We start from the raw sequence: 23,596 nt of genomic DNA on the forward strand, positions 1-23,596 counted from the left end.
GTAAACTCACTTGAGGCCAGGATTACAGGCGGACTGGTGATTGATGTTGTTGTGATGTAGCCGATGACGCTCCGACCTAACCCCTTTGACTGGGTGTAGAAAATTCGCCTCTCTTTGTAGTCGAAATCCAACGCTATAACATTGTAGTCCAAATTCACCGTGGGAAAGGGAAGGCTGTGATCCGTTGAGTCCAACCTTAGGCTATTCAACGTGTAGTCGGTGGTGAAAACTAAAAACTCGTCCTGCCCGTAACCGCATGTGACACCGTTACTAAGGAGCGAGCCGTGAGCGCAGGCGCATTTGGGTTTCTGCTGCTCGGGAATGGCGAAGCAGAGCTGCTGGCAGCGTCCGTTGTCTTCATGGCAGGGGTTGAAGCCCACCAGGTTGGCAGAGGTGGGCTGAACGTGAGAGTCGAAGACGGCGACATCCATCACCCCGTTAAGGCTGTCCCGGATCACCTGGCAACGTTTAAAACATATTTTCTGCTTAAAAAGAAGAACAGGAAACCTTGAAATCACTATTAATTTCAACAGTGCTTTCAAAACCAACAGGTGGAGATTATGGTTGGATATTCCTGCAGAGGTCAAGCTGCAAACACAAAGCCTGCAAAAATCATGAGGCAGAAGAGAAGGCTACTTATGTTGTTTATGTTGTTTAGGCCTGTGTACAACGTTTTGAAAATAGCTAGCTTCAAATTATGAAATATATCTTTATTCATTTTCCATAAATATAGAAAAGGCTCTTCTCTTTCTACAAAATTGCTTTTTTTTCTTTTGTAATAGAAGAATCATTTTGTTCTGAAATTTAAAAATAGAAATATATTTTAATTTTGTTAGCTTTCATAGTAAAACATTTCATCTATATTTAGAAAATTGTTTTTTGTGACTTTAATCGAGTTTTATTTTGTTACAGTGGGGGAAAAAGTGTCTCTTTTCCTTTGAGTGGAAAAGGTTGCTGACCTGCAAAAGGCCCAGTTTGAGTTTGTCGATGTAAAAACAATCTACAAACTTATGTATTAACTTACAAATGAAAAAATGGACCGATAAGATGGATGAATATAAGTACAAAGAATAAAGCTCAAATTATTTTTTCACCAACTTCCTGTTACCATAAATATTCAAAGCTAACAAATCTTAAATTAAATGCTTTGCCAGACTTTAGGAACCCAATACTATTTTACTGCTTGATGTTGACAGTGTTTATGTTACTCCAAACTTAAATCTTTCTGTAATTGAACTAATAAAATATGTTTGAAGACATAAAGATTAAAATTTATTGGACAGGAAGAGAGCATAAAGAAGTTATTAAAAATTATTGGAAAAAAATTCACCCATAAGTTTTGTTTTCTGCTACATACTTCTAAAATTTGGACAGTATAAAGGTTTATTATTTCTATTTATCACAGTTTTTTATACTATTGCTATTAATGAAATAAATATTTATGTGAATGAAATTCAGAAACACTAAATTCTACATATGGTTTATGCAATTACTTTAAGATTTGTGCACATATTTCTTGTTTTACTTTGAGAATCAAACAGCAGATGTTAAACGAAACTCATGACTCACTTCTGTCTGGTTCGTATTGGCCGGGTCTTTACTGGCCTGGAAAAGCTTGTCAAGCTTCTTATCCACCCACAGCATGTAGTTTCCAAAAATAGCCAATCCCGTTGGAGACGGATAGCGGCTCCCGTAGCGGATGATCTCCCGCTCCGTCCCATCCACGGCCATGCGGGAGATCATGTCAAGAACATCGTCGGTCCAGTACAGGAAGTTGTTGGTGTAATCGACAGTCAGACCCCGAGGTGACGCCAGGCTCTCCGAGGCCAAAACTGTGCGATTTGTCCCGTCCAGCAGGGCGCGCTCAATCTTGGGTGACTGGCCACCATCCGTCCAGAACAGGTAGCGTAGTTTGGGGCTGACCGCCAGGTCTCTGGGCTGGTCCTCAAAACTCCTCACTAGTATCATTCTGTAGGAGGAGTTGATGGACTGAATCTCCAGAAAAGTTTCTTTTTCAAAGGCGTTGGTGAAGTACAGATTGCCTGAAATTTGAACATGAAATATAATTCATTAACTGTGATCTTCCTCACAAATGAGCAAAGCAAAACCTTTTTTAGGATGAGTCATACCCGCAATCCAGTCCACAGCCAAACCCTGAATGCCTCCTACTCCAACACCTGAATTGATGATACGGCTGAAACTTCCTCCATCTGTTTTGGCCCTGAAGATGCCTCTGTATGACGAGTAGCTGCTGTCTTCACTCCAATAAACAAAGCCTGACTCAATATGGAGGTCCACCTTGTTTTTAGTAGAATAATATGCTGTAAAGAAACCATCAGATCCCACCTGCCATTAGTGGAAGTTTTCAAAACACACCCGAAAACCAACATGCAAAGCAACATATCATCGACATACATCGACCAACGGGCACCATCGCCTCAGAGTGGTCCGAGCTGTTGATGTGGAAGCCGCGGATGTACTCAGATGTGGAGACGACGGCAAACGATTCATACTCTTCACAGCGGGAGCCGTCATGAGATGGGTAAAATCCGGTAGTGCAGGCGCATGTCTTCTGATTCTCAGGTTTGGGGAGACAGAGGTGTGGACAGCCTCCATTGTTGGTGCTACAGCCATTTGTAGTTCCTGCTGAGTCTGAGGAAAAGGAAGGAAAATTGTTAATACTTTGACTAAAATAAACATAGATGAGAATCAACCTCTGGATGTAAATTTTACAAAATTTAGATCTTTTCATTTGTGAAAGAAATTAATGAATTATGAGTCTTTATCAACAGAAGTCTATATAAATATTCACATACTGTCTCTGGCGTGGACTTTTAGGGCATGCAGGCCAGACAGGCCGCTCCGCATCACCACCATGTTGGCTCCAGTGTCCTTGTCCACCCTCTCAAGGACCTCATAGTCCAGGTCGGTGTAGTACAGGTGGTTCTGGTAGACTGTAAGGCCCCCAGGATGAGACAGGCCGCTGACCACTGTAACACGGGTCACTCCATCCATGGTGCCGCATTCGATCTGAGCAAACAAAACAGAGGAGTCACAAAAAAAAGCAAAGAAAAGAACAAAAAAATGCCTACACCTCCTAACCCAAAGGTCTGCAACCTTTACAACCTAAAGTAAGAACCACTTTGCTCTTAGGACAGCCAAATAAAATTCGCTTAGAGTTGCAAATGTCACATGACATTTTGAAAAATTACATCTTTTCAGAAAAATATCCACTTTAGGAATTTTCTTGTCAAGGACCAGCATTTTGTTTCTATTTTTAGGATTTGCAATAAAGATAAACATAAAAGAGGATGGATATTTTATTTAAAAAAACAAAGGTGCTTTTAGTGTCATTCAATGTTGAAATTCAGTGAAAATCATTCAAGAAAAAAACATAAAAACATTTAAGAACCTGCATTTGTTATTGTATTTGTATTTCAAAACGTTAACTGGTTCCTTTAAATATTTAGCAAAAGTTATTAAGAAGGTCCAAAAAGCCACTTGTGTCTCCTGAGCTGCAGGTTGTAGACCCCTGGCCTAATCCTTTCTTTCCTCCCTTTCTGCCTGTCTTCCAACTGTAACGTAAAAGTAAAATGTCTGAATCTAATCAAATATGAAGAAATTGCAAGACTGTCCCAATTCATGCATGAAAGCTATTAAGCCTATGCTCTATCTGATTTTTACAAATTCAAAAAAATGCATCAAAGAAGAACCAGTTTGTTGGCTGTTAGTTGATTTTTAGACAAAAAAAAAAATAGATTTATTGGTACAAGTCGTGTTAAAAAATGAAATAATTGGTAATACTCAATGTGTTGTGCTGGTATTTTTTTTACGTACCACCCCTGACCCTGAGACTCCCCAGTACAGTTTCGTGGTGGAGATGTCGGCAGTGATAAACCCAATGTTCGCCAGGTTCGTGGTGTAAAGGTTCTTCAGGTTGCTTCCATCCATATCAGCGCTGCCAACCTTTGGAGGAACACCGTTATCTGACCCTTTGTCTGTCCAAAACAGCTTCCTTGAGAGGGAAACAGATGTGAGAAACAAATGAATCTCGCCATACACTGCCCTGTAACATTTTACATGAGGTCAAGTCTGCCTGTATAAGAAGCACAGTAAAACATCTAGCTTCCTTAGGTTGATTTTTCCCCCTCTTTAGTGGGCAGATGGATTACCCTCGGACAGGATCTAGTGCAATCCCAAAAGGCTTTCCTGCTCCCTCTGGTTTTCCAGTTGAGGCGATGAGGGTTTTCCTGTATTTCTCGTTTCCATCTACACGAATAACCTAAAAAACAACAACATTTATTACTTTTTTGTACAACTGAAAATCAGACCAAAAGTCTATTTCAGTTTTATTTAGAGTTTTAATTTCATTATCTACGTTAACCAAGATAAGTTCTGGAAATGTGCAGTAGAGTATTTAAGAACACAAAAACAGAAAGTCCTCACTTCAATGGTCTGGCTGGTGGGATTAGTATAATACATTATTCGGCTTATCCAATCAAAGGCCAGACCAGATGGCGAGCCCATGTAAGCAGCCGGAGCAAACTGAGCTCTGTCGCTGCCGTTGGTTTTGATTCGCCAAATTGAACTCTAAAAAACAGAACAAAATAAGAGATCAGCAAAAATATGTTAGAAATACACTGGTTTAAATTATGCATTCAATTAAATTGTAAATAACTAAACACATGCATTTACAGTCAGAAGAAAATGAGAGTTTAAATGACTCATTATACGGGAAAATGTAAGTTTATCTCCGTTGATTCCATAGGATTTAGATGGGAATGCAGCAAACAGGAGCTTGTTATCAAGCTGCATCCTCCAGTATCTTCTGGAGTATGCAGACAAATATTAGCAATAGCTTAAAGATGCAATTGTTGATGTCAGTCAGTCTAAGAAGGGTCTCTCTAAAGAGAGAAATTTGATTCACAAGTGGTAAACCTGTAAGATTGTTGGAAATCATCCCAGGAGTGAATATCCCAAAATATTTACCCCAGTATTACACTTAACAATGTTTAGAGAAACAAGTTAAGCTCTAAAGGTCTCAGTTGGAAGATAAATAGTTGGAAAAGACAAACAAAATTGACTTTTTAAATATATTTCCACTAGAAACCCGAACTAAACATGAGGTTCTGTGTGCAATAGCTAAAACTTTCCCCAAATTGGGAAGTTTGGGGAAACAAAACAAAGCAGCAAATCTACAACAGAGTGGCAGAAGTAGAAAAGAATCAGAGTGTTGCAGTGACTCAGTTAATCCTACCCTGGGACTTTTCAAGGGTTGTGCATTTAACTGAAGCAATACTTTTATTAAGAATGGCTCAAAATCCCTTCCCAATGATGTGAGACAGTGATAAGTTTAGACAAAAAATTACCAATGACATTTATTGCTACTAAAGATACCATTCGTTCCCCCCGTGTCTTAAAATCTTTGTCTAGTTTGTCTACTCACAGTGCCTTGCACCCAGTACACATATTGCTCCTTGTCATCAAAGTCAATGTCTTGTCCCTCGGTGATGCCAGATATGGGGGCCATGGCGTTGTTGGAAGGGTCAGTGGGGTCCAGAGGGATGCCAAAGATCACAGTGTCCCTCACCACCATCAAGAAGGGAGAGTCATCTACAGCAAAACAGGAGAAAACATGAGAAAATATAATATATTTTTAAGTTGTTGAGAAAAATGTGCTGAATATATGATATTTATCATATTATTACAACTAGTTGGAAACCTGCCTTTGATACAGGTGCGCTGGTCTGAATCCAGCTTCCAGCCGGACTGACAGTGGCAGGTGTAATACCTCGGCCTCATGGTAGACAGCAGGCACAGCTGTGTGCAAAGGTGCTCTCTGCAAGGGTTGATGGCTGAACACAAAAGTCAGTTAGAAACCATTAATTTGATCAAACTTATGACTTTATGAGTACGTACTGTATGTAAAGCACAGACCTGCTGGCTGTTTGACTGGATGGTCCATTACGATACCCATTGGCTGGTAGATATTGTTGAAAAGAATCGTCATGTTTCCACCATGGAACTTGTTCGTACTCATCACCTTGCCGGTGTAGCGCTCCGACCAGTAGACGCTGTCCTCAAATATAGTCATACCGTGTGGGTGTTGGAGATTCTGATGCGAGCAGGCACACATTTACCTGGAGTTTAGAAACTTTACAAAGCAAGCAAGCACTTTGCTCTTTTCTAACAATAGATTTAACATACCAAGTCACTTGCCATGACCTGATGGCGGTTTCTGCCATCATAATCACAGTAGTCGATATATTTTAGGTAAGCGTCTGCAAAGTAGACTCTGTGTGTGGTGTAGTCCAGAGCTAGACCGTTGGGCCAATAGACCTTAGTGCTGACAATCACTTGTCTCATGGCTCCATCCATGCTGGCTCGCTCAATCCTGGGGTTCTGACCCCAGTCGGACCAGAACATCAAGTAGGTGCTGCAAGAAACATCGACTTATTTAGCTGGTGTTGACAGTTTCCAAAAATGAAGTGGTCATTCCAAATATTTAAGAACATGTTTGAATATGAGCTTACTGGTTGCGTGGATCTAAAGCAAGCCCACGAGGGCTGGTTACATTTTTGTTTAAGAGGACCTTCCGATAATGACCGTCCAGAGTTGAAACCTCAATGTTTTCCAGATCAGAGTCAGTCCAGTAAAGATTTCGACCCACCCAGTCCACAGCAATGCTCTCTGGCACCATCAAACCAGTGGAAAACACCTAAACCAGAGAGACATTAACAGCCTACCCATGCATTCAGTGCATATGTAGCTAATTTTTTCTGTTTCACTTACCTCTCGCTTTTCTGTACCGTTCTGAAAGGCACTCCATATCTTTTTCTGTATGGCATCAGCCCAGTAGATCCTGGAAGTCTCACGGTCAAAGTCCACAGTCACGATGTTTGACCCGGTGGCCACTGGACGGATCAGTGGTGGCCTCATGATGAGTCTGTTGGCCAGGATTTGGCTACGCTGTGCAACCAAAAGTACAGCAGCATGTGGGTCTGAAGGCAAGAAAATAAAATGTGTCAATGTTCTGTGTACAAAATCCAAAGCTCCATCTAAAGAGAATTTATAATTATTGGTACTAAAACACTTAGATATTTGTTGTTTTGTTTTTGTTCTGTTCAATTAATCAAACTTTGATTATCGGACACTTTAAAAAAAAAACAAGGGTAACAGAAAGCTTCACAAAGGTTACAAAATAGATTAAAATAAAATATAAAAACAAAAATATGACATTTTCTCACTTAGTAAATAATAAAAAGGTCAAAACCCTATTATTTGATTGATTAATAAATTAGATATTATAGATGAGGAATTGTTAAAACCAATTGAAGTCATGAAAAATCTAACTTAAGCTACAGAAACAAATCATTCACCAAATAAAAACTATTTAAAAATTTGGTAACACATTTTTAAATCATTTGCAATAATTGTAATTGTAAAAGATAGATGCATTTGGATTTAATTTAAAATAACTTTATGTAAAATCAACTCAAATAAAGCTTCTTAAAGTTAAGTAAATATAAATAAATTAGCATATAAGAATAATATATAATGAAAATAAACTAAAAAAATAAATAATTCACAATTAAAGTCCAAATAACTTTTGAAGTGATTTTAAGAAAATGCTTTGTTTACAGTTAAGCAATGAATTAGCTAACTGTGTTTCAGATAAAAATGCCAAATTGTGCATGTCTGTATCTACAGATACAGTATGTGGTATATATATCCTTACATTTCTTTGTCATTACATCATTTTAGCCTTTTTCAGATTTATTGTTGCGCCGCTTAGTTTTTACCTGTAACTTTGCATGTGCGTCCGTCGGGCTCTAAGAGGTAACCGTGAGAGCAGTGGCACCTGAAGCTTCCTCTCTCGTTGTAGCACTGCTGGCTGCAGAAACCAGGGATCAGACACTCGTCGATATCATCACACGTCTTGGAGTCGTTGAGGAGCTGAAACCCAGGTGAGCAGGTACACTGAGCCCCGAACGGTCCCTGAATGCAACCGTCAGTGCAGCCTCCGTTGTTCAGAGCGCAGTCGTCTTGGTCTTTAAAGAAGTGCATCAGAATCGATCAGTTTCACTGTTCTTCTCTTTAGTGGGGCATAAACGGGAAGAAACTCACTGCAGATTGGTGATTCGTCTGCTCCGTTGGGACAGTCTCTTTGCCCGTCGCACACCTTGCCCAGGTCAATGCACACTTGGTCAGTGGGGCACAGCCACTGTCCAGAGGGACAGCTGAAAGGAGGGGTGGGACAGTTCTGTTCATCGCTCATGTCCCGACAGTCGTTTTCGCCATCGCACAACCAGCTCATTGGGATGCACATTTTGTTGGTGCACTGGAAGTAGCTGGAGCTGCAGGTGACGGCCGGGCATGTGTTGTGCTCATCGGAACCGTCCTCGCAGTCCGGATGGCCGTCACACTCCCACTCGTCTGGTATGCAGAAACCGTCAGTTTGGCACTGGAACTCGTCGTTGTGGCAAAGGCCCGGACCTCGAGTGGCTGCAGGTCCCGAAGCAGAACGTTAAACTCTGAGCATCACTGAAAAAATATAGCTGACCCAGTTAATGTACAGTGTCAGTCAGAAGCAGGGGTCAGCGATACATACTGAGACTTTTATCACAATATTTTGTGGTAGTATTGTGAAAACGATAAAAGTGACGAAAAGAACTATTTATTACTTCTTTTTTCAGGTAACTGTATGACTGTGACCATTAATGTTCAGACAAACACAAATAATGAAATGAAATAATGAAAAACGCATTCTTAGAAGTGCAGAAAATAGTGAAATTAACAATCCAAACAATAAGGGCAGTTTTGGAAGGTTTAAACATTTGTAATTTATCGTAACAACAATAAATTTAATTTGTTATCATGAGACAAATTTATCACGATAAATGCCCACTCCTAATTCCTCTATGGAAAACATATCAAATGTATTGATGAACACCATAAATTGGGATGATTATAATCATACATATCAATTCATTATGGTTAACATACGGCAGTTTTGTTCATCTGAATGGTCCCTGCAGTCGAACACGCCATCGCAGCGATAATAGGAGCTGATGCACTGGTCTCCGCTGGCACAGGCAAACTCATAGGACTGACAGGAGAACTCTGGAAGGAGTTGGAAAGGAGAGAAAACATGGAACATATAGAATAACAACACCAGAATCTTTCTATGTTAGTCAATAAAACTGAAAATCTAAAATAAAATAAAATAAAATACAGGTGCGTACCACAGTTTTTCTCATCTGATCCATCCAAGCAGTCCTGGTCTCCATCACACACGTAGAAGTCGCTGATACAGCGGTGGTCCGGGCACAGGAAGTAGCCAGGGGGGCATGTGGTGATGGTTGAATCTGGGAATGATACTTTTCCTTTAACATGCTTAAATGATCACGTACGTGTGTGTAGACTAAAGAGACAAGGATAAACTTACCGCAGTTCTGTTCGTCAGAGCCATCACCGCAGTCATTGTCACCATCACACACCCAATTCTTGGAGATGCACTTGTTGTTATTACAGGTGAAGTAGGAAGACCCACAGGTGGTTGGAACGCGAGTGGGACAGTTGACCTCATCTGAACCATCTCCACAGTCGTCGTGGCCGTCACAGCGCCAGCTGGAGTAAATGCAGTGCTTGTTGTTGCAGGTGAAGGCGTACGGAGAGCAGGTCGATCCTGGTGGGGATGCATGAGTCTTTCAGCTCATTTATTAAAATCATTGTGATTAAATATTGCGCACAGCTACTCCACAAACACATTTACCAGTATCAGTGCAGTTGGCCTCATCGGTCTTGTCAACACAATCAAAAATGCCATCACAGCGGAAAGAGTTAGGCCTGCAGCGTCCTTCGTCGCATTCAAAGGCGTAGTCGCCGCAGTCGTCAGGCGGAGGGACGGAATCGTCCTTGATGCAGTCCCTCTGATTGGCCTGAAGCTTCATACCGTACGGACAGCCACACACCCGGCTCAAGGAGGGAGTTGGGAAACAAAAGTGGCTGCAGAGTCCATTGGGCACCGAATTACAGCGGCTGTTGAAGGCTGTAGGAGCGAGGACAAATAGGGAGTAAATGGGTTCTTGACTCTCGAACCAGTAAATAGATTCAAGTTTCAAATCATAAATCATGTCTGAACAAGATATTGGTGTCTTGTTTTATGTGAACTTACTGCCGTGGAGGTCAGCTGAATAGGCCTTGATGTTCAAAATGCCGGTGACTCCTTGTCTGATCATTGTGCTTCCTCCTGCATCCCTCTTCCTCATCTCAAATATTGCTCTAGTCCTTGTGTCAGATATGTAGAGGAAGTCTACAGGACAGAAAATATTTTCTAAATAAGCATTTTACTTCCAAAATAAAATTATTATTTAAAAAGAAAATTCAGAAAACAAATCCAAACTGACCATCCTGAAGCATGAACCTGGTCATATATTTTATCTATGGAAAGTATCAGCTTCAGATTTCACCGTATGATAGATAAACTTAGAAGCTTTATGGTATGAAAAATTTGATTTGGAAGTGTTTGTTTTTTCTTGAATTTGCTATTTTGTAATTTATTTTAACACCGTTTTTTATTTTATTCTTAAAAATACCAGAAGATGCATGTAACTTTCTATTATGTTTCTTTCATAATCTCACCTTACAATTATATCTGTGGTTATCTACTATTAAGTCATTCTTATACATGAAGAAAGTAGTTAATAGTATAGAGTTGTGATGGAGAAAAATCTAAACCAAAATTTCAAATCATGATGCTGCAATTAACAAGATCACCTGAATAAACTGTCAACGAGTATGGCTCAGTGATCTGGCCGATGCTGGTGAATGTCTTTCTGTCAGTTCCTTCGATGCTAATGTGGCCAACCTGATCGAGAAGGGAATCCACCCAGTATAACCTGTCCATTCTGCAAACACAGAAATCACATCCTATGATCAAGGAAAACACATCGTGTTTTCTTTTCATTTTAAAAGAAAAAGGTTGGGAGTGCACAGAAAACAGCAGATATCATCGTCATCCTTACACATAATCCAGAGCGAGTCCATACGGCCATCCCAGCGTTGTGTTGACCAGAGGAACAGCGTTGCTGCCGTCAGGGAATGCTTTCATTATGACGGCTGGACGGTACCAGTCAGACCAGAACAAGTATCTGCGAAACAATGAAAGAATGAAAATTATAAAAAATAAAAACATTACTGACTTTAATGTGCAATAAACTGCATACTGTCCAAACAGCGTCATCCAGAGTAAATCATACGCTACAAACTCTTTAGCATTTCTTCACATTATAGAAGCACAAATGAAATTTTGTATAATAGATTATTTGTGTCATAATTGTGAAGAAGAAATAAAGAGTGGATTTAAAAAAAATAAATAAATAACTATAAAGTGGGCCTCACATCTTTATACAGCCATGCTGATTACATATTTAGTAGAAAAAGCTTTTGCAGCAATTACAACTGTAATTCTTTAAGTTTATGTCAACAGCAGCATCCAGCATTTTCACCAATACATTGCAAAGTAGTTCAAGCTCATTCAGGATGGATATAAATCATCCGTGAACATCAATTTTCAAGTTTTGCCGCAGATTCTAAATTCTAAAATAGATTTACAGTCTGGACTTTGACTAGACCATGCTTATGAGTTAGGTGAATTTATACTGAATTTAATTTAGGGGCATGTGGGCAAAAAACTGAATAAAGATACACAGCTGAACTTACAAATTTATCTAAGAAAAATAAGAAAACAGAATTGTCATTATGTACCCTTTTCTGCTGGTCAATCACATAAAATCCCAATAAATTACACATATTCTTCATTATTTGAAGCACTCACCCTGCACTTGGATGAATCGCAATACCCTTTGGGTATCTGAGTCCAGTAACAATGTCTTTTTTGGACTTGTCTGTGACTCTGAAGGCCACCACTGCCCTGTACGTTGATGTGGTCCAGAACAAAACCTTGGAAGTCCAGTCGTAAGCCATCGCATCAACAATTCCCACTGTCTTCCCAGTCAAAATCTGCTGAGCTGATGGGGTTCAAACAACAAAAGAGTAAGAAGTGACCCAAAATTACTAGCAATATCCACCAAACGTGCCTCGTACACTAACCGGTCCCATTGAGGTTGGATTTGTAAATGAGTCCTTTGGACCTGTCGTTGTAAAACACAGCCTCTTCGTTCCCATCAAATTCTACAGCGGAGCCAGAAAAAGAGGAGCCGAGTCCAGTCAGAGGAAGAGTGACGTCCTCCTGGAGAGATAAGTTCAGAGGGATTCCCCGGATGGCCAGAGAGGAAGCCACCAACAAGTAGTCCTTAATCTCTGTTGAAAGAGAAAGACTGCGGTCACAAATTCAATTCAATGTTTAAAGTAATTACAATGTATCCAACAGTTTCGTCATTAAATAAGCAGAACCTGGAGCACAACCAGAAAGAAAAGGGAAACTCACTAAAGCAGCTATGACGGTCGGATCCCAGATCGTAACCGTAGCGACATTTACAGCGGAAGCCCAAACCACCGTTATCTGAGCGGTGGCTTAAAACACAAATATGCTGACAGCCGCCATTGTGTCTGCCACATGGGTTCATCACTGCAACAAGAAACAGGTGGGATTACCTCTCATGATCAGACTGGTCTGTTGTCCCAAGACGAACGTGTATATTCCTACCAAAAGGCTGAACGGCAGAGTGAGAGACGACAACGTGTCCTGGTCGATTGGCCGTACGATACAGGAGAGTGGGATTGCTGCCGTTGAAGCGATTGGTTCTGATCACCCCCATCTTGGTCCAGTCAGTGAAGAAGACATGGTTTTCAAAAACAGCCATCCCAAAAGGATGTGGCGACTGCGTTGCACCGTTGAGGACTATTTTCCTGAAAAACAAAAACAAAAGAAAAACAGCCACACTTCAGATGTCACTTTGAGAGAAATGCAACACATTCCAAGAAAAGTAGAAAAATCACAAACCTGTCCAAACCGCTGTATGTGACTGTCTCCACCGTGTCAAAGTGGCTGTCGGACCAGTAGACCCTCTTTGTTATGATGTCCAGGGTGATCGCAGTGGGTGTGCCGAGTCTGCTTTTGATGATCTCCACGCGGTTACTGCCGTCCATGAAGGCCCGTTCCAGCTTTGTCTTCTCCTGGCTCACTCCCATGTCTGAGAAAAACATGTAGCTGCAAACAGGAAGCAAACATTGAAGGGAGATGTTGTGCAACAACAAACACATCCAAGTATCTCACAGGGCTCCAAGATGTCAAGAAAATATGTGATTTGATTGAAAAGATGTGGTTCGATTTGACTCACCCCACTGTAGGATCCAGGGCAAGGCCATGAGGAGTTTCTAAGTTTTCAGCCACCAGCGTGACTCGATTTCCTCCATCATAGTCGCACATATCAATTCGATCCAGAGTTGCATCCAAAACATAAAGTTTAAAGTTGATCCAATCCACTGCAAGATTTTGGACATTTGGGACTGCAGTGGTCAGAATTTCCTTGATGTTTTCCCCGTTGTAGCTGGCAGAATAAACCTAGAAAAGACATTTAAGGAGTTGGTTTTGCAATCATTAAAAAAGGAGCTACTGAATATTTGGAGGAAAAACAAACAGACACTGAACCAGACAAACCTTTTTTGTATTTGTATCACTCCAGAAGACTACATTGCTCCGAATGTTGTAGGCCACCCCAATGGCATAACCTTTGCCCTGGGCCGGCACCAGAGTTCTGACAAAGCGCCCGTGAATATCAGCCATCAACACGTCACCCCCATTTGTAAAAATGAGCTGTGGCAGCCCTCCTAAAAGTAAAAAAGATAACGACCAAGTTGAAGAAATTGTGAGATATGGAACATTCAACTGTATTAAATTTATCTTTTAAAAATAATCTTTGCCACACTTTTTATGACATGTAAAAGACATTTTATTTCAAAGGTATGCCAGAAAAACACATTTTCTATCCAAACTCAACAGTTCTAAGAGTAGAAACTCTACTGGGACATTGACTTGTAATATTTGCTTGGGTCAAATTGGGGAGAAATATCTTTTTGACACAAACATCTTGCATGAAACTAAAGATGAAAAACTGTAAAAATTACCTCATGCTCATTTTTAAAGTGACAGTATTACGTAAAATCATTTTTTTTTAGCTTTACATCATGTTACAATGTTATCCCCTCATCAAAAGCATACCTGGAATGTTTGAATTGCAACATTAAGGTAAAACTCACAATTCAAGATTAATGAACTTAAAAAACAATGTTTAGACAACTTGTCTCTTGTTAAATCAACTTCATGAACTTTAAATTGAGTTAAAGCCAAAACAGTTTTCTTCTTGACTTAAATTGTTTTTTCACGGCAGCTGGTGGATTTTCGTTTTCAAGTTAAACGACCTACAAAAGTTTTACAGTGTGTAGAGTGAGATCTAAATCTGATGTTAGTGTACCTGACACATTGGCTTTGCAGACGTGTCCCTGCTCCAAGAAGAATCCATCTGCGCAGCTACAGTGGTGAGTCCCAGGTCGATCCTCACAGAGTTGATCACAGATCCCCCAGATGTTACAGTCATCATAGTCTGTGCAGCAAAGCAAACAGTCACATTTTATGCGTAAAGGGCGAACAGCAAGGATCTATAACCAGACAGCTGTGAAATTAAGGCTGTAAATTTAGCTCTTCTATGCTGACTCATAATCAAGAATAAAAAAAACACACTGAAAGCATTTTGTTGCAGACTTCCAGGACGTTTTACACAGTAGTGAGGAATCCTCACGTGTATAAAAATAACAACATGTGACTCACCTACACAGGAGCGGCTGTCGTTAGCTACTATAAATCCATCAGGGCAGTAACATGTGCCACCCTGGGGAGAAGGGTGGCAGAGATACTCGCAACTCAAGGCAGAGCACCGGTCCAGACCTGTGAATAAAATCCAAATCATGTTTATTGGGTCTTTTTACAAGCTTGTTATCATCAAGGAAGAAGATAATAAAAAACATTATCACAAGAGCATCAACGTGACCAGAATCATTGCTATGATTTACTGAGAATGGCAAACCAAAAACAGTTAATCTTAAACCGGGAGCGTGTGAAAGCAGATAGTAGTTATGATGACAATATAATCTTACAAAATGATAAGCTGGGAGTTCAATACACCACGTTTAAGACCGTAGCACCTTGATTTACAGTAAAAAGCATGTGCTGAAACTGTACAACATTCTCATTTACACCTGGATCCCTTCCAGTTATTGATGAATGGATAATCTTTAGAGAATAGTTTTGGGAATGAAGTCTGGATATACTGCTTTTGGTAAAATCATTTAGATTATCCAATCATGTGTATGAATGGATAACCTTTAGAGAATAGTTTTGGGAATGAAGTCTGGATATACTGCTTTTGGTAAAATCATTTAGATTATCCAATCATGTGTATGAATGGATAACCTTTAGAGAATAGTTTTGGGAATGAAGTCTGGATATACTGCTTTTGGTAAAATTATTTAGGTTTCCCCATACTAATCAACATCTGAAATATACTTAATACTTCCTTAAATCATGTTGAATTATCCTCCAAACTTTATCAGTGCTGATCTTTTTCCTTTTTTAAAAATTTCCATCCAAAAACTTACCACATGTTTGATGTGCCGTGGTGTTGGTCTCATCTGTTGCTCCAGGACAATCGGGTTTGCCGTCACACACTTTATCCACTGGGATGCATGCAGTTGAGCCTGGGCAACCCCACTCACCAGGGTAACAGTCCCGAGAGTCACTATCTGAAAGTCACAGAAAAAAACAAATATTTAAAAAGTGTTCATTTTAGCAAATATTTCAACAAACCAAATCTTATTAAGGAAGTTTTCACATTGATACCATGCCTTAAAATGTGATAACTACTAACACTCTCAGTGTCACACCGTCTTATAGTAAAATCAATTGTTATATTTCAAAATGTCTAAATGAGAAATTTTACATTAAATGGAAACTATAACAGTCAAATTAAAAGGTCAAATTCTAGCAATACTTAAAATGGTCAAATTTGAGCTGTGATACTTAATAACTACATATAAAACTGTTTGTTTTGTAAAAAAAATAGCTCAAAAGAGAGGGATATTAAGGTTTTTGCATCTTAAAAACTGCATCACCTACTGTACATGCACAGCATAACTTTAAGCTAATGACACATAAAACACTGTTTGGGAATTGTGAAACCTTTTTTAAATTATAAAAACTAAAAATAGGGTGATTTTACTAAGTTCAAATGTAAATTGATTTTAAAGCAAAAAAAGAGATTGACATTAAGTCAATAAATGCTTCACAAATCACAAACTGTTTTATCGAATATATAGTAAGCAAAATTACCAATTGAACCAAAACTATTCTTAGATTTCAAACTAGAGTAGATCAAATTTATTTCAGAATTGTTAAATTTAGTGAAATAATGCTCTCTTCACAAAGCTTTAAGTAGGATGATAGAAAGGCAAAATGGAAGTCCACATGAATCTCACCACATCCACTTTCGTCACTGAAGTCTCCACAGTCGTTGGACTTGTCACACACCCAGTTCTGAGGAATGCAGCGGCCACTGGAACAAGTGAACTCGTTGCCCTTGCAGGTTGGATATTCTGCAAGGCGAAGATGTTTAATGGGAGTCAGGAGGCAGATTGCACATTTGTTGCCACTTCTTTAGAAATGTAAGTTACCACAGTCTTGCTCATCACTGTTATCCCCACAGTCGTCCCAGTGGTCGCACACAAACGCAAGTGGCACACAGAAGCCATTCCGACACTCAAACTGGTGGATGGGACAGTGGTGAGTGGCTGGAAAATAAAACAAAAACGGTATTGTAGTAAGATATTAAACCAGAATGCCACTTCATAAACAAAGAATAAATCCTGCCTGGGTATCCAGAATGGATGTCAGTGTTTGTTACATATTGCAAGGGACAAATTTGAAGAAATTCAAGAAAAAAATTAAATTTTATACATCAGACCAATAAAATCACATTTTATTGGAAATGTGAGCTTAAAATATGTTTAATACATGCTTAAAGGTTATAATTTTCTAAAGGTACTTTCAGTCTGGCAATCAGAGCTTCATCTGACTGCATGTTGTTATTTACAATATCACATCATTAATAGCTTAAATAGTAGTTGATTAAATGACATTTTCAATATTCCTCGTCACCACTTATTTTTACTTTAGTATTTAAACAATAATAAACATCTGAAAAACAAGATTTATTGGTCTTACATCCACTTTAGATAATCATTTTTGACCAAACAACTAGCACTGTATCGATACAGGCTAATTTTCAAATATGCTTACTATAACTATAACTGAATTAAATTGAACAGTTCATGAAATAAATTTGACTAAGTTTAAATATATTTTAAGCACGATAGATTTTCTGCTGATTTAGTTACATTATTTTAATGTACAGATGTACAATTGGTCTCAATGATCATAAATAATCTCAAAGCTAAAGAAACCCTTAAACTGTTTAACTGTTATTACGTGGTGTTCTTGTATATCTATATTTTGAAATGTATGTCCGCAAAAATAAATAGCAGACAGAAGGAGTTGATTACCTTACTTTTACAAGAAAATAAAATAAAATAAAATTCTGAGTCGTCATCAATCGAAGGTAAACCAATATGGCGCCCGTAGTTTGTTCGACAAGACACTGATGCGTTTAAAAACAGAAATGTGAAGTATGCCTAAAATTTAACAGCTATGCATTTACTGTTTATAAACGCAAGCGTACTTAACGTTTCTTTGGTTTAAATGCGCAGTTATTTGTGAAAAAAAGTTTCTTTTTTTTCAATATTAGACTTTTGAAGAGGAAATATTGACTCAGGGACTTTTAAAATGCAAAATTCAGGCGAGACAACCGGCTTCCTAAAATGGACCTTACCAAGCTCCGCCCACAACCGACCCACGTGACCGCAAGTCTCACAAGCAAAGCCTCGCGGCAAATCCTTGTTTCTATGTAAACATGACTGATTAGTGCGTCACTTCTACCGGATTTTCACAATATATCAGCTACTAAATGGACATAGGAACTAACAAGTTCATGCCATCATCTGGGAGGAGGTTACTGGTTTCTCAGTCACAAGCTGGTTGCAAACCTGAGGCCAGCAGGTGTCAGTCAGTTATGGTAGATCTGAAATTTGGTTTGATGACGTCAATATGAGAAGCTGCAGAGTGATAGGAGGAACCAAAGAGCTCTGTAAAGGTAAAGGCAAATCTTTTGAAGTTGGGATATAATTAATTTAATTTCACATAATTATAGCCATTTGTTTGTTAAAATTTTATGAAATATATTTGTTCTATTTGATGTTTGTTGTGAATGACGTAAACTCACCAATGAACGAGGTAATTAGTCCAACGTTTAGAAACTACAGCGGCTGTAATGCGCCACAGCAAAGGTAAACAAAGGTAAAACTAGAAAATTTCTGAAGAAATTTAGCAGGGGCCTGCCAAAGCTTGCCCGTCGGTTCGGGCCCGGCGTTGTCACGCTACAAATTAGCATCGATGCTAAAGAACGCTTCAATGTAATCAATAACTGGCTTTCACGAAAGCCAGTTAGCAAATTGCTAACATGTGAACAAATTGTGATTCCGGTTTTTGTCGTGGAAAAAATATTCCATCAAGCTAGCAGCTACGCTATCAGAGCCACAACAAAATATCCCACAGCAGTCAAACTTGTAAAATCAATCACATTTCTTAAAGAACACATTACATTTAACAACTGTAAGCAGTTCTAATAATATAGTAATTAAATGAAATAGTATATTTTATGGACAGAACACAAACACTTCTTACCGTTAAGCTTCTTCTGCTTCTTTGTGATTTTAGCGGCGGGTGACATCTAACGTTAATATGTATTATCGCCATCTACTGTGCTGGAGTGTGTACGACAGCATCTCCCCAAATCTAAATTCTTACATATAATCCTGTTACCTTCAAAAATTTAATAACCGCTTTATTTATTTTGTGTTTAATTAATATCTTATTAAGTTTAAATGTCTCTATATCATATTTCCTAATTTATTGTTTTAGCTTCTCTCTACTTGCTTTATATTTTCCACAATTAATTATTACATGTTCTACTGTTTCCATATCCATACCACACTCACATCTACCTGTTGGATGTTTACCAATCAAATTTAAAGTTTTGTTTAATCCAGTATATCCAAGGCACAATATTTTTTTTGTCATACTTGCTCTTTTCGCTTTTCAGACTTACAATACTTCATTTGAGCCAGCTGGGGGAGACAATTCTCTGTTTTAGCCAGTAGGGTATTAGGGCGTTTGTAGGAGTTTTCCCATTGAATTATAATGGGGTTTTTTTTGTAGTTTTTTGCGAATTATGTCGCCATGTGCATCCCGAATCCCACCAAAAGTAATAGCTGGAATGGCGTGAATTTTCTGCAGGTTTTGATACCTCTTTTGTAGGTGTGCACGCAGCGGTATGAGCCGCATTAACGGTTACGGATGAAAAATAAAGAATTATAATAATAATAATAAAGAAACTTTTCTTGGGAGAATAGCAATAGGTTCCTGCCATTGCTTTGCATGGCAGGCCCCAATAACCCGAACAGGTGATCAACTCAAAACCACTCCTACCTTTTTACTCTCTCTCTCTTTGTAGTTTAAGCACACCTGTTACCGTGGCAACCGCTCCCCCCCCCCCCCCCCCCCCCCGCAAGACGAGCAAAGATTACGTTAAAAACATAACATTCAGTCCGTTACGATATCAAGTTTCCAGGCTTGATATTTATTTCTCGATTATTAATCAGCGCTTCCCTGAACACAGCGATGGTTGATTGACTAGCTGTACTTGGTGCTAACGTGGCTAACACGAGTAACAGTTTAGTCCAAAGCCTTTTCTGCTAAAATAAAATCTTTAGTGTATGTCAGATACAGACACATTGCATATTGATCTGTTTAGCTAACGTAAGACTGTGTAGCAGACAGGCTTCAAGGTGTAGAAGTTGTATCAGTTCTGCCATTATGCTGTACTTAGCTAACGGGAAGCTAAGTGTGTTTGTGAGACGGCCACGCACGTGACCACGTAGAATGGCCATCAGCCAATGAAAAGCGGCCCCTCTGGTAAGGTCCATGGTCATCCGGCCCCATAATCCATCCTCCAGCAGTATGAACCAAGCCAAATTTACACAGACGGGACCAAATGACGTATTGTTGTCTTAATTCCCCCAAACATCCCCCACCACATTTCTCTTTGCCCATTTTCTGTCTAAATACTGCAAGTTGTATTGTGTCTGGAATACAAAATATTAAGTATTCCAGACACTTGTTTTTATTCTCAGAGCTAGGACAGGGTACAGGTACGGTAGCCCTGAAGTACAAACCACATCCATGTTGTTGCAAGCCTAATTTCAATTCCATAAAATGTGTTGGATACATCTTTGATCAAACAGAGAATGATGCTGATTGCTGTCTACTCACTGCAGTTGGTCTCATCAGATCCATCTCTGCAGTCCTGTAGCCCATTACAGTGCTGAGAGTTATTGTAACAGGCTCCGTTTGCACATGTCTTCTGGGTGCATTGAGGATAATCTGTAAAGAAAAGGTAAAGTGCTTAAGTCTATGGAAATATTCTAAATTAAGTTTGAGACAACACTGGAGACCATCTGACAGCAGAAAAATGCAACTACAAGCATGACAGGCTCAGCAGACTTTAAAAACAAAAGCCTTACTGCAGTTTTTCTCATCAGTGCTGTCCACACAGTCCGTCACTCGGTCACATCTGTATTTGCTGGGGATGCACTGGCCCTCCTGGCAGGTGAACTGGTCTGGCCTGCAGGTGCGTCCGTCTGAAACAGAACTGGGTCAGAGGCTTTCTTTGCATTTGTGTTATTACAACTAGACACATACTTCAAAAACAAGTTTTCATAAAAAAATACGATGATTTAGAGGTCATTCCTCAGCTCAATTTAAAAGTTATTGGAGTTATTTGCAATAACTCCAGTGTTATTTAACACGATATATAGAAATAAACACACGCAAATAGTGTCTCCTAAGACTTATGATAAATACAATTTACTTATTTGTCTATGTTCTTTATGGACCGAGATACAAGTTGTGGCTTTGAGTTCACTTATTATAACTTCCTTTGCGAGAAAAGTGTACAGTGAGATAACGGGGCCATCTAGTGGTTTTGGTTTGCATCACTGCAAATTGTTTTTGTGTAATTTAGCAGTTTGACATGATATTACATGTAATTCCAGGCAGTTTCAGCACCTGTCTTCATCTTAAGAAACAGGAAAACAACCTTGAATCTTTCTTTTTGAAATTAAAAATGAAACTTGTAGTCTGTACCACAGGTTCTTTGTTCATCGGATCCGTCAACGCAGTCCTCCTCCCCATCACAGACAAATCCCAGCGAGATGCATTCACCACTTGTCACACACTTAAATTCCTGCGAGCTGCATGACGGAGGTGCTGCAGCAGGGAAACAAAACAGGTGAAATGGTTTTTGGACTTCCCTCGCTTACTTATTTTGCTGCTTGTCTGTTTTTTTGCTTGTCTTCTCTGTCCTTGTAGATTGTCAGTCATCCAGCTTTTGGGAATCCCAAATGCTTAAATGGAAGGTAACTGAACTTCTTTCATAGAAAATTAAGGCCAAGAAAAGAAGTCCATGTACCTTCTATTTACACACTTGGAACGCTCTTGTGTTGTGTTAAGAAATAACCACCATCCATTCACAGTTTGAGATAAATTTGAAATCAAAAGCTGCACTTACGGCAGTTCAGCTCATCAGAGTCATCTGTGCAGTCCTTAGTTCCATCACACCTCCAAGCTTTGTTGATGCATTGTCCATTTCTGCATTGAAACTCATCACTGGCACAACTTCCTGCAGAAGACACAAAAGCACATCACATAAAGTACAACATAAATTAGCAATGCTTCAGTGAACAAAAAAAGGTACAAATTGGCACTGTGCAATATCAGGATTTATCACAAACTTTACTGTTTTCAACTGATTTGAGTATCTGGAAACATTTAATTAGCAAAATGTAGCCTTCTGAGTCTGTGAGGCTTAAATAGGAAGTGAAAAAAGGAATATTTCCTCTTAGCCTCTCTTCAAAAGGGGAAAGACAGATAATGAAATTTGAAGTCAGGCAGATGCATTCTGATCTTCATAAATCAGATAAAACTACTTGCAAAAATGTATATGAGAAGTTGAAAGGCTTCAAGAGTTTTAAATTAGTAGAAAATGACTCACAAAAATACCACCTTAAAAAAAAGTAACAAGTTCCTTTGCTCATCTGTTTAGTTGAACTCTGACGTTGGTTGAGTTTACACTGACACAGCCAAAAGTCTTGTTTTATTATTATTTTTATGACATTTTATTAAAATTCTTTAAGTCAGTGTCAGTTTAGTTTGAATAAAAATGTATTTTATTGTTTCTTTTATAAATGAATTACCATGTTTATGGCTTTTATATTTACTCCGTGTGCAGCATATGAACCTGATAGCATGTGATTTGGCCTTTAAAGAAAAGTTAATTCTTCACCACAAAAGACAAGTCCAACTCGTGATCTTTTTTACGCTTTGCTGTCAATTTCAAATCTGTTATTAGTGTGACATTTGCAGAATGATATTTTATCTTGTGTTAGTGGTTTTTGTACCACGTCAGGATTTATGCCCACATTCATATTTCTAAGATTACATGAATACTCTGTGGATAAAAGTTGGCAGGGAGAAGATCAACATGGACAAAGAGAGAATTTAAACAGCTTTATATAACCCTGAATCAAAGAGAGGGCTTCAAATCTAAAATTTTGGAACTTTTTTACTTTTTATTTTTTAATGAAACATAGCATAAATTAACATAATTTAGAGTTGGACTGGACAGAATTGTATTATTAGAAATTTATTGCACTGATTGGATCCTTTGAAAATCACTTCTTCATAAATAAATAATTCTTTTGAATAAAATATGTATATATATTCTGTTGAGGTTTAAGAAATTGAATACTATAAATAAGACACAGTTCCTAAGTTTATAGTTTAGTTATTAAGCTACTTCAAAAAGATTTTAGACATAATTGTATGGTAAATATTCTCATAAATTGATTTTTTTTAATTGAAAATGACCAAAAATTGAAGTTTAAACTATAACTTGAATTTTAAGTGAAAAATGTACTTACCTTGAATGAGGTGAATTCCTTGGGACAGCAGTAACAGAGACAGAAGATGAAGACCCAGTAAGGCCATTGTTAAAGGTTCAGTTTTCCCCCTGTGTTTCACTGCTAAGGTGTTATTTTGGTCCGGTGTGTGAACTCATGCTCAGTCTGCAATCATGACTCTCTGAAGCCAAATGATTCAAAGTGTGGTAATGACGCTGAGATTGAGATGTAAAACCCTTAGCAGGCAGCAGATCAGTAATGTGACAACGGAGTAAAACTGGTTTTTATGGCTCGTTACTTTGCATAAACTTCATCTAAGATTAACTTTTACCTGTCAATTTGTTGTCTACGCCAGCAAAAAAGTGTAAGCACTCATTTTTTAGTAACTTTGTGACAGGAAGTTCACAGCCAACAGCTAAAGGAAAGGACAGATTTTAAACATTTTCTG

The 23,596-nt window shown here is 38.8% G+C and overlaps 1 protein-coding gene across 1 annotated transcript in view; it reads right to left on the minus strand.

Moving 5' to 3' along the window:
• Nucleotides 1-23,369, minus strand: part of LOC102224021 (low-density lipoprotein receptor-related protein 2-like) — a 44,650-nt gene extending 21,281 nt beyond the window's left edge. The window contains exons 1-40 of the mRNA XM_023341343.1: nucleotides 23,170-23,369; nucleotides 21,759-21,869; nucleotides 21,335-21,457; nucleotides 20,713-20,829; nucleotides 20,462-20,572; nucleotides 16,690-16,806; nucleotides 16,495-16,611; nucleotides 15,619-15,762; nucleotides 14,792-14,908; nucleotides 14,439-14,567; nucleotides 13,625-13,794; nucleotides 13,305-13,528; nucleotides 12,968-13,174; nucleotides 12,671-12,873; nucleotides 12,452-12,592; nucleotides 12,115-12,324; nucleotides 11,840-12,032; nucleotides 11,028-11,153; nucleotides 10,780-10,910; nucleotides 10,178-10,315; nucleotides 9,776-10,051; nucleotides 9,449-9,688; nucleotides 9,246-9,368; nucleotides 9,007-9,123; nucleotides 8,128-8,505; nucleotides 7,803-8,051; nucleotides 6,793-7,001; nucleotides 6,534-6,718; nucleotides 6,208-6,436; nucleotides 5,938-6,115; nucleotides 5,727-5,855; nucleotides 5,447-5,613; nucleotides 4,447-4,590; nucleotides 4,173-4,282; nucleotides 3,838-4,015; nucleotides 2,817-3,030; nucleotides 2,416-2,652; nucleotides 2,130-2,321; nucleotides 1,570-2,042; nucleotides 11-458 (exon numbers count right to left, since the gene is read on the minus strand). Coding sequence (XP_023197111.1) covers nucleotides 11-458; nucleotides 1,570-2,042; nucleotides 2,130-2,321; nucleotides 2,416-2,652; nucleotides 2,817-3,030; nucleotides 3,838-4,015; nucleotides 4,173-4,282; nucleotides 4,447-4,590; nucleotides 5,447-5,613; nucleotides 5,727-5,855; nucleotides 5,938-6,115; nucleotides 6,208-6,436; nucleotides 6,534-6,718; nucleotides 6,793-7,001; nucleotides 7,803-8,051; nucleotides 8,128-8,505; nucleotides 9,007-9,123; nucleotides 9,246-9,368; nucleotides 9,449-9,688; nucleotides 9,776-10,051; nucleotides 10,178-10,315; nucleotides 10,780-10,910; nucleotides 11,028-11,153; nucleotides 11,840-12,032; nucleotides 12,115-12,324; nucleotides 12,452-12,592; nucleotides 12,671-12,873; nucleotides 12,968-13,174; nucleotides 13,305-13,528; nucleotides 13,625-13,794; nucleotides 14,439-14,567; nucleotides 14,792-14,908; nucleotides 15,619-15,762; nucleotides 16,495-16,611; nucleotides 16,690-16,806; nucleotides 20,462-20,572; nucleotides 20,713-20,829; nucleotides 21,335-21,457; nucleotides 21,759-21,869; nucleotides 23,170-23,236 — 7,372 coding nt within the window. The 5' untranslated portion in view covers nucleotides 23,237-23,369. The remainder of the gene's footprint in view (nucleotides 1-10; nucleotides 459-1,569; nucleotides 2,043-2,129; nucleotides 2,322-2,415; nucleotides 2,653-2,816; nucleotides 3,031-3,837; nucleotides 4,016-4,172; nucleotides 4,283-4,446; nucleotides 4,591-5,446; nucleotides 5,614-5,726; nucleotides 5,856-5,937; nucleotides 6,116-6,207; nucleotides 6,437-6,533; nucleotides 6,719-6,792; nucleotides 7,002-7,802; nucleotides 8,052-8,127; nucleotides 8,506-9,006; nucleotides 9,124-9,245; nucleotides 9,369-9,448; nucleotides 9,689-9,775; nucleotides 10,052-10,177; nucleotides 10,316-10,779; nucleotides 10,911-11,027; nucleotides 11,154-11,839; nucleotides 12,033-12,114; nucleotides 12,325-12,451; nucleotides 12,593-12,670; nucleotides 12,874-12,967; nucleotides 13,175-13,304; nucleotides 13,529-13,624; nucleotides 13,795-14,438; nucleotides 14,568-14,791; nucleotides 14,909-15,618; nucleotides 15,763-16,494; nucleotides 16,612-16,689; nucleotides 16,807-20,461; nucleotides 20,573-20,712; nucleotides 20,830-21,334; nucleotides 21,458-21,758; nucleotides 21,870-23,169) is intronic.
• Between the last annotated feature and the right edge of the window lie 227 nt (nucleotides 23,370-23,596).

Source organism: Xiphophorus maculatus, chromosome 10, assembly GCF_002775205.1.
Source record: "Xiphophorus maculatus strain JP 163 A chromosome 10, X_maculatus-5.0-male, whole genome shotgun sequence".
Lineage (NCBI taxonomy): Eukaryota > Metazoa > Chordata > Actinopteri > Cyprinodontiformes > Poeciliidae > Xiphophorus > Xiphophorus maculatus.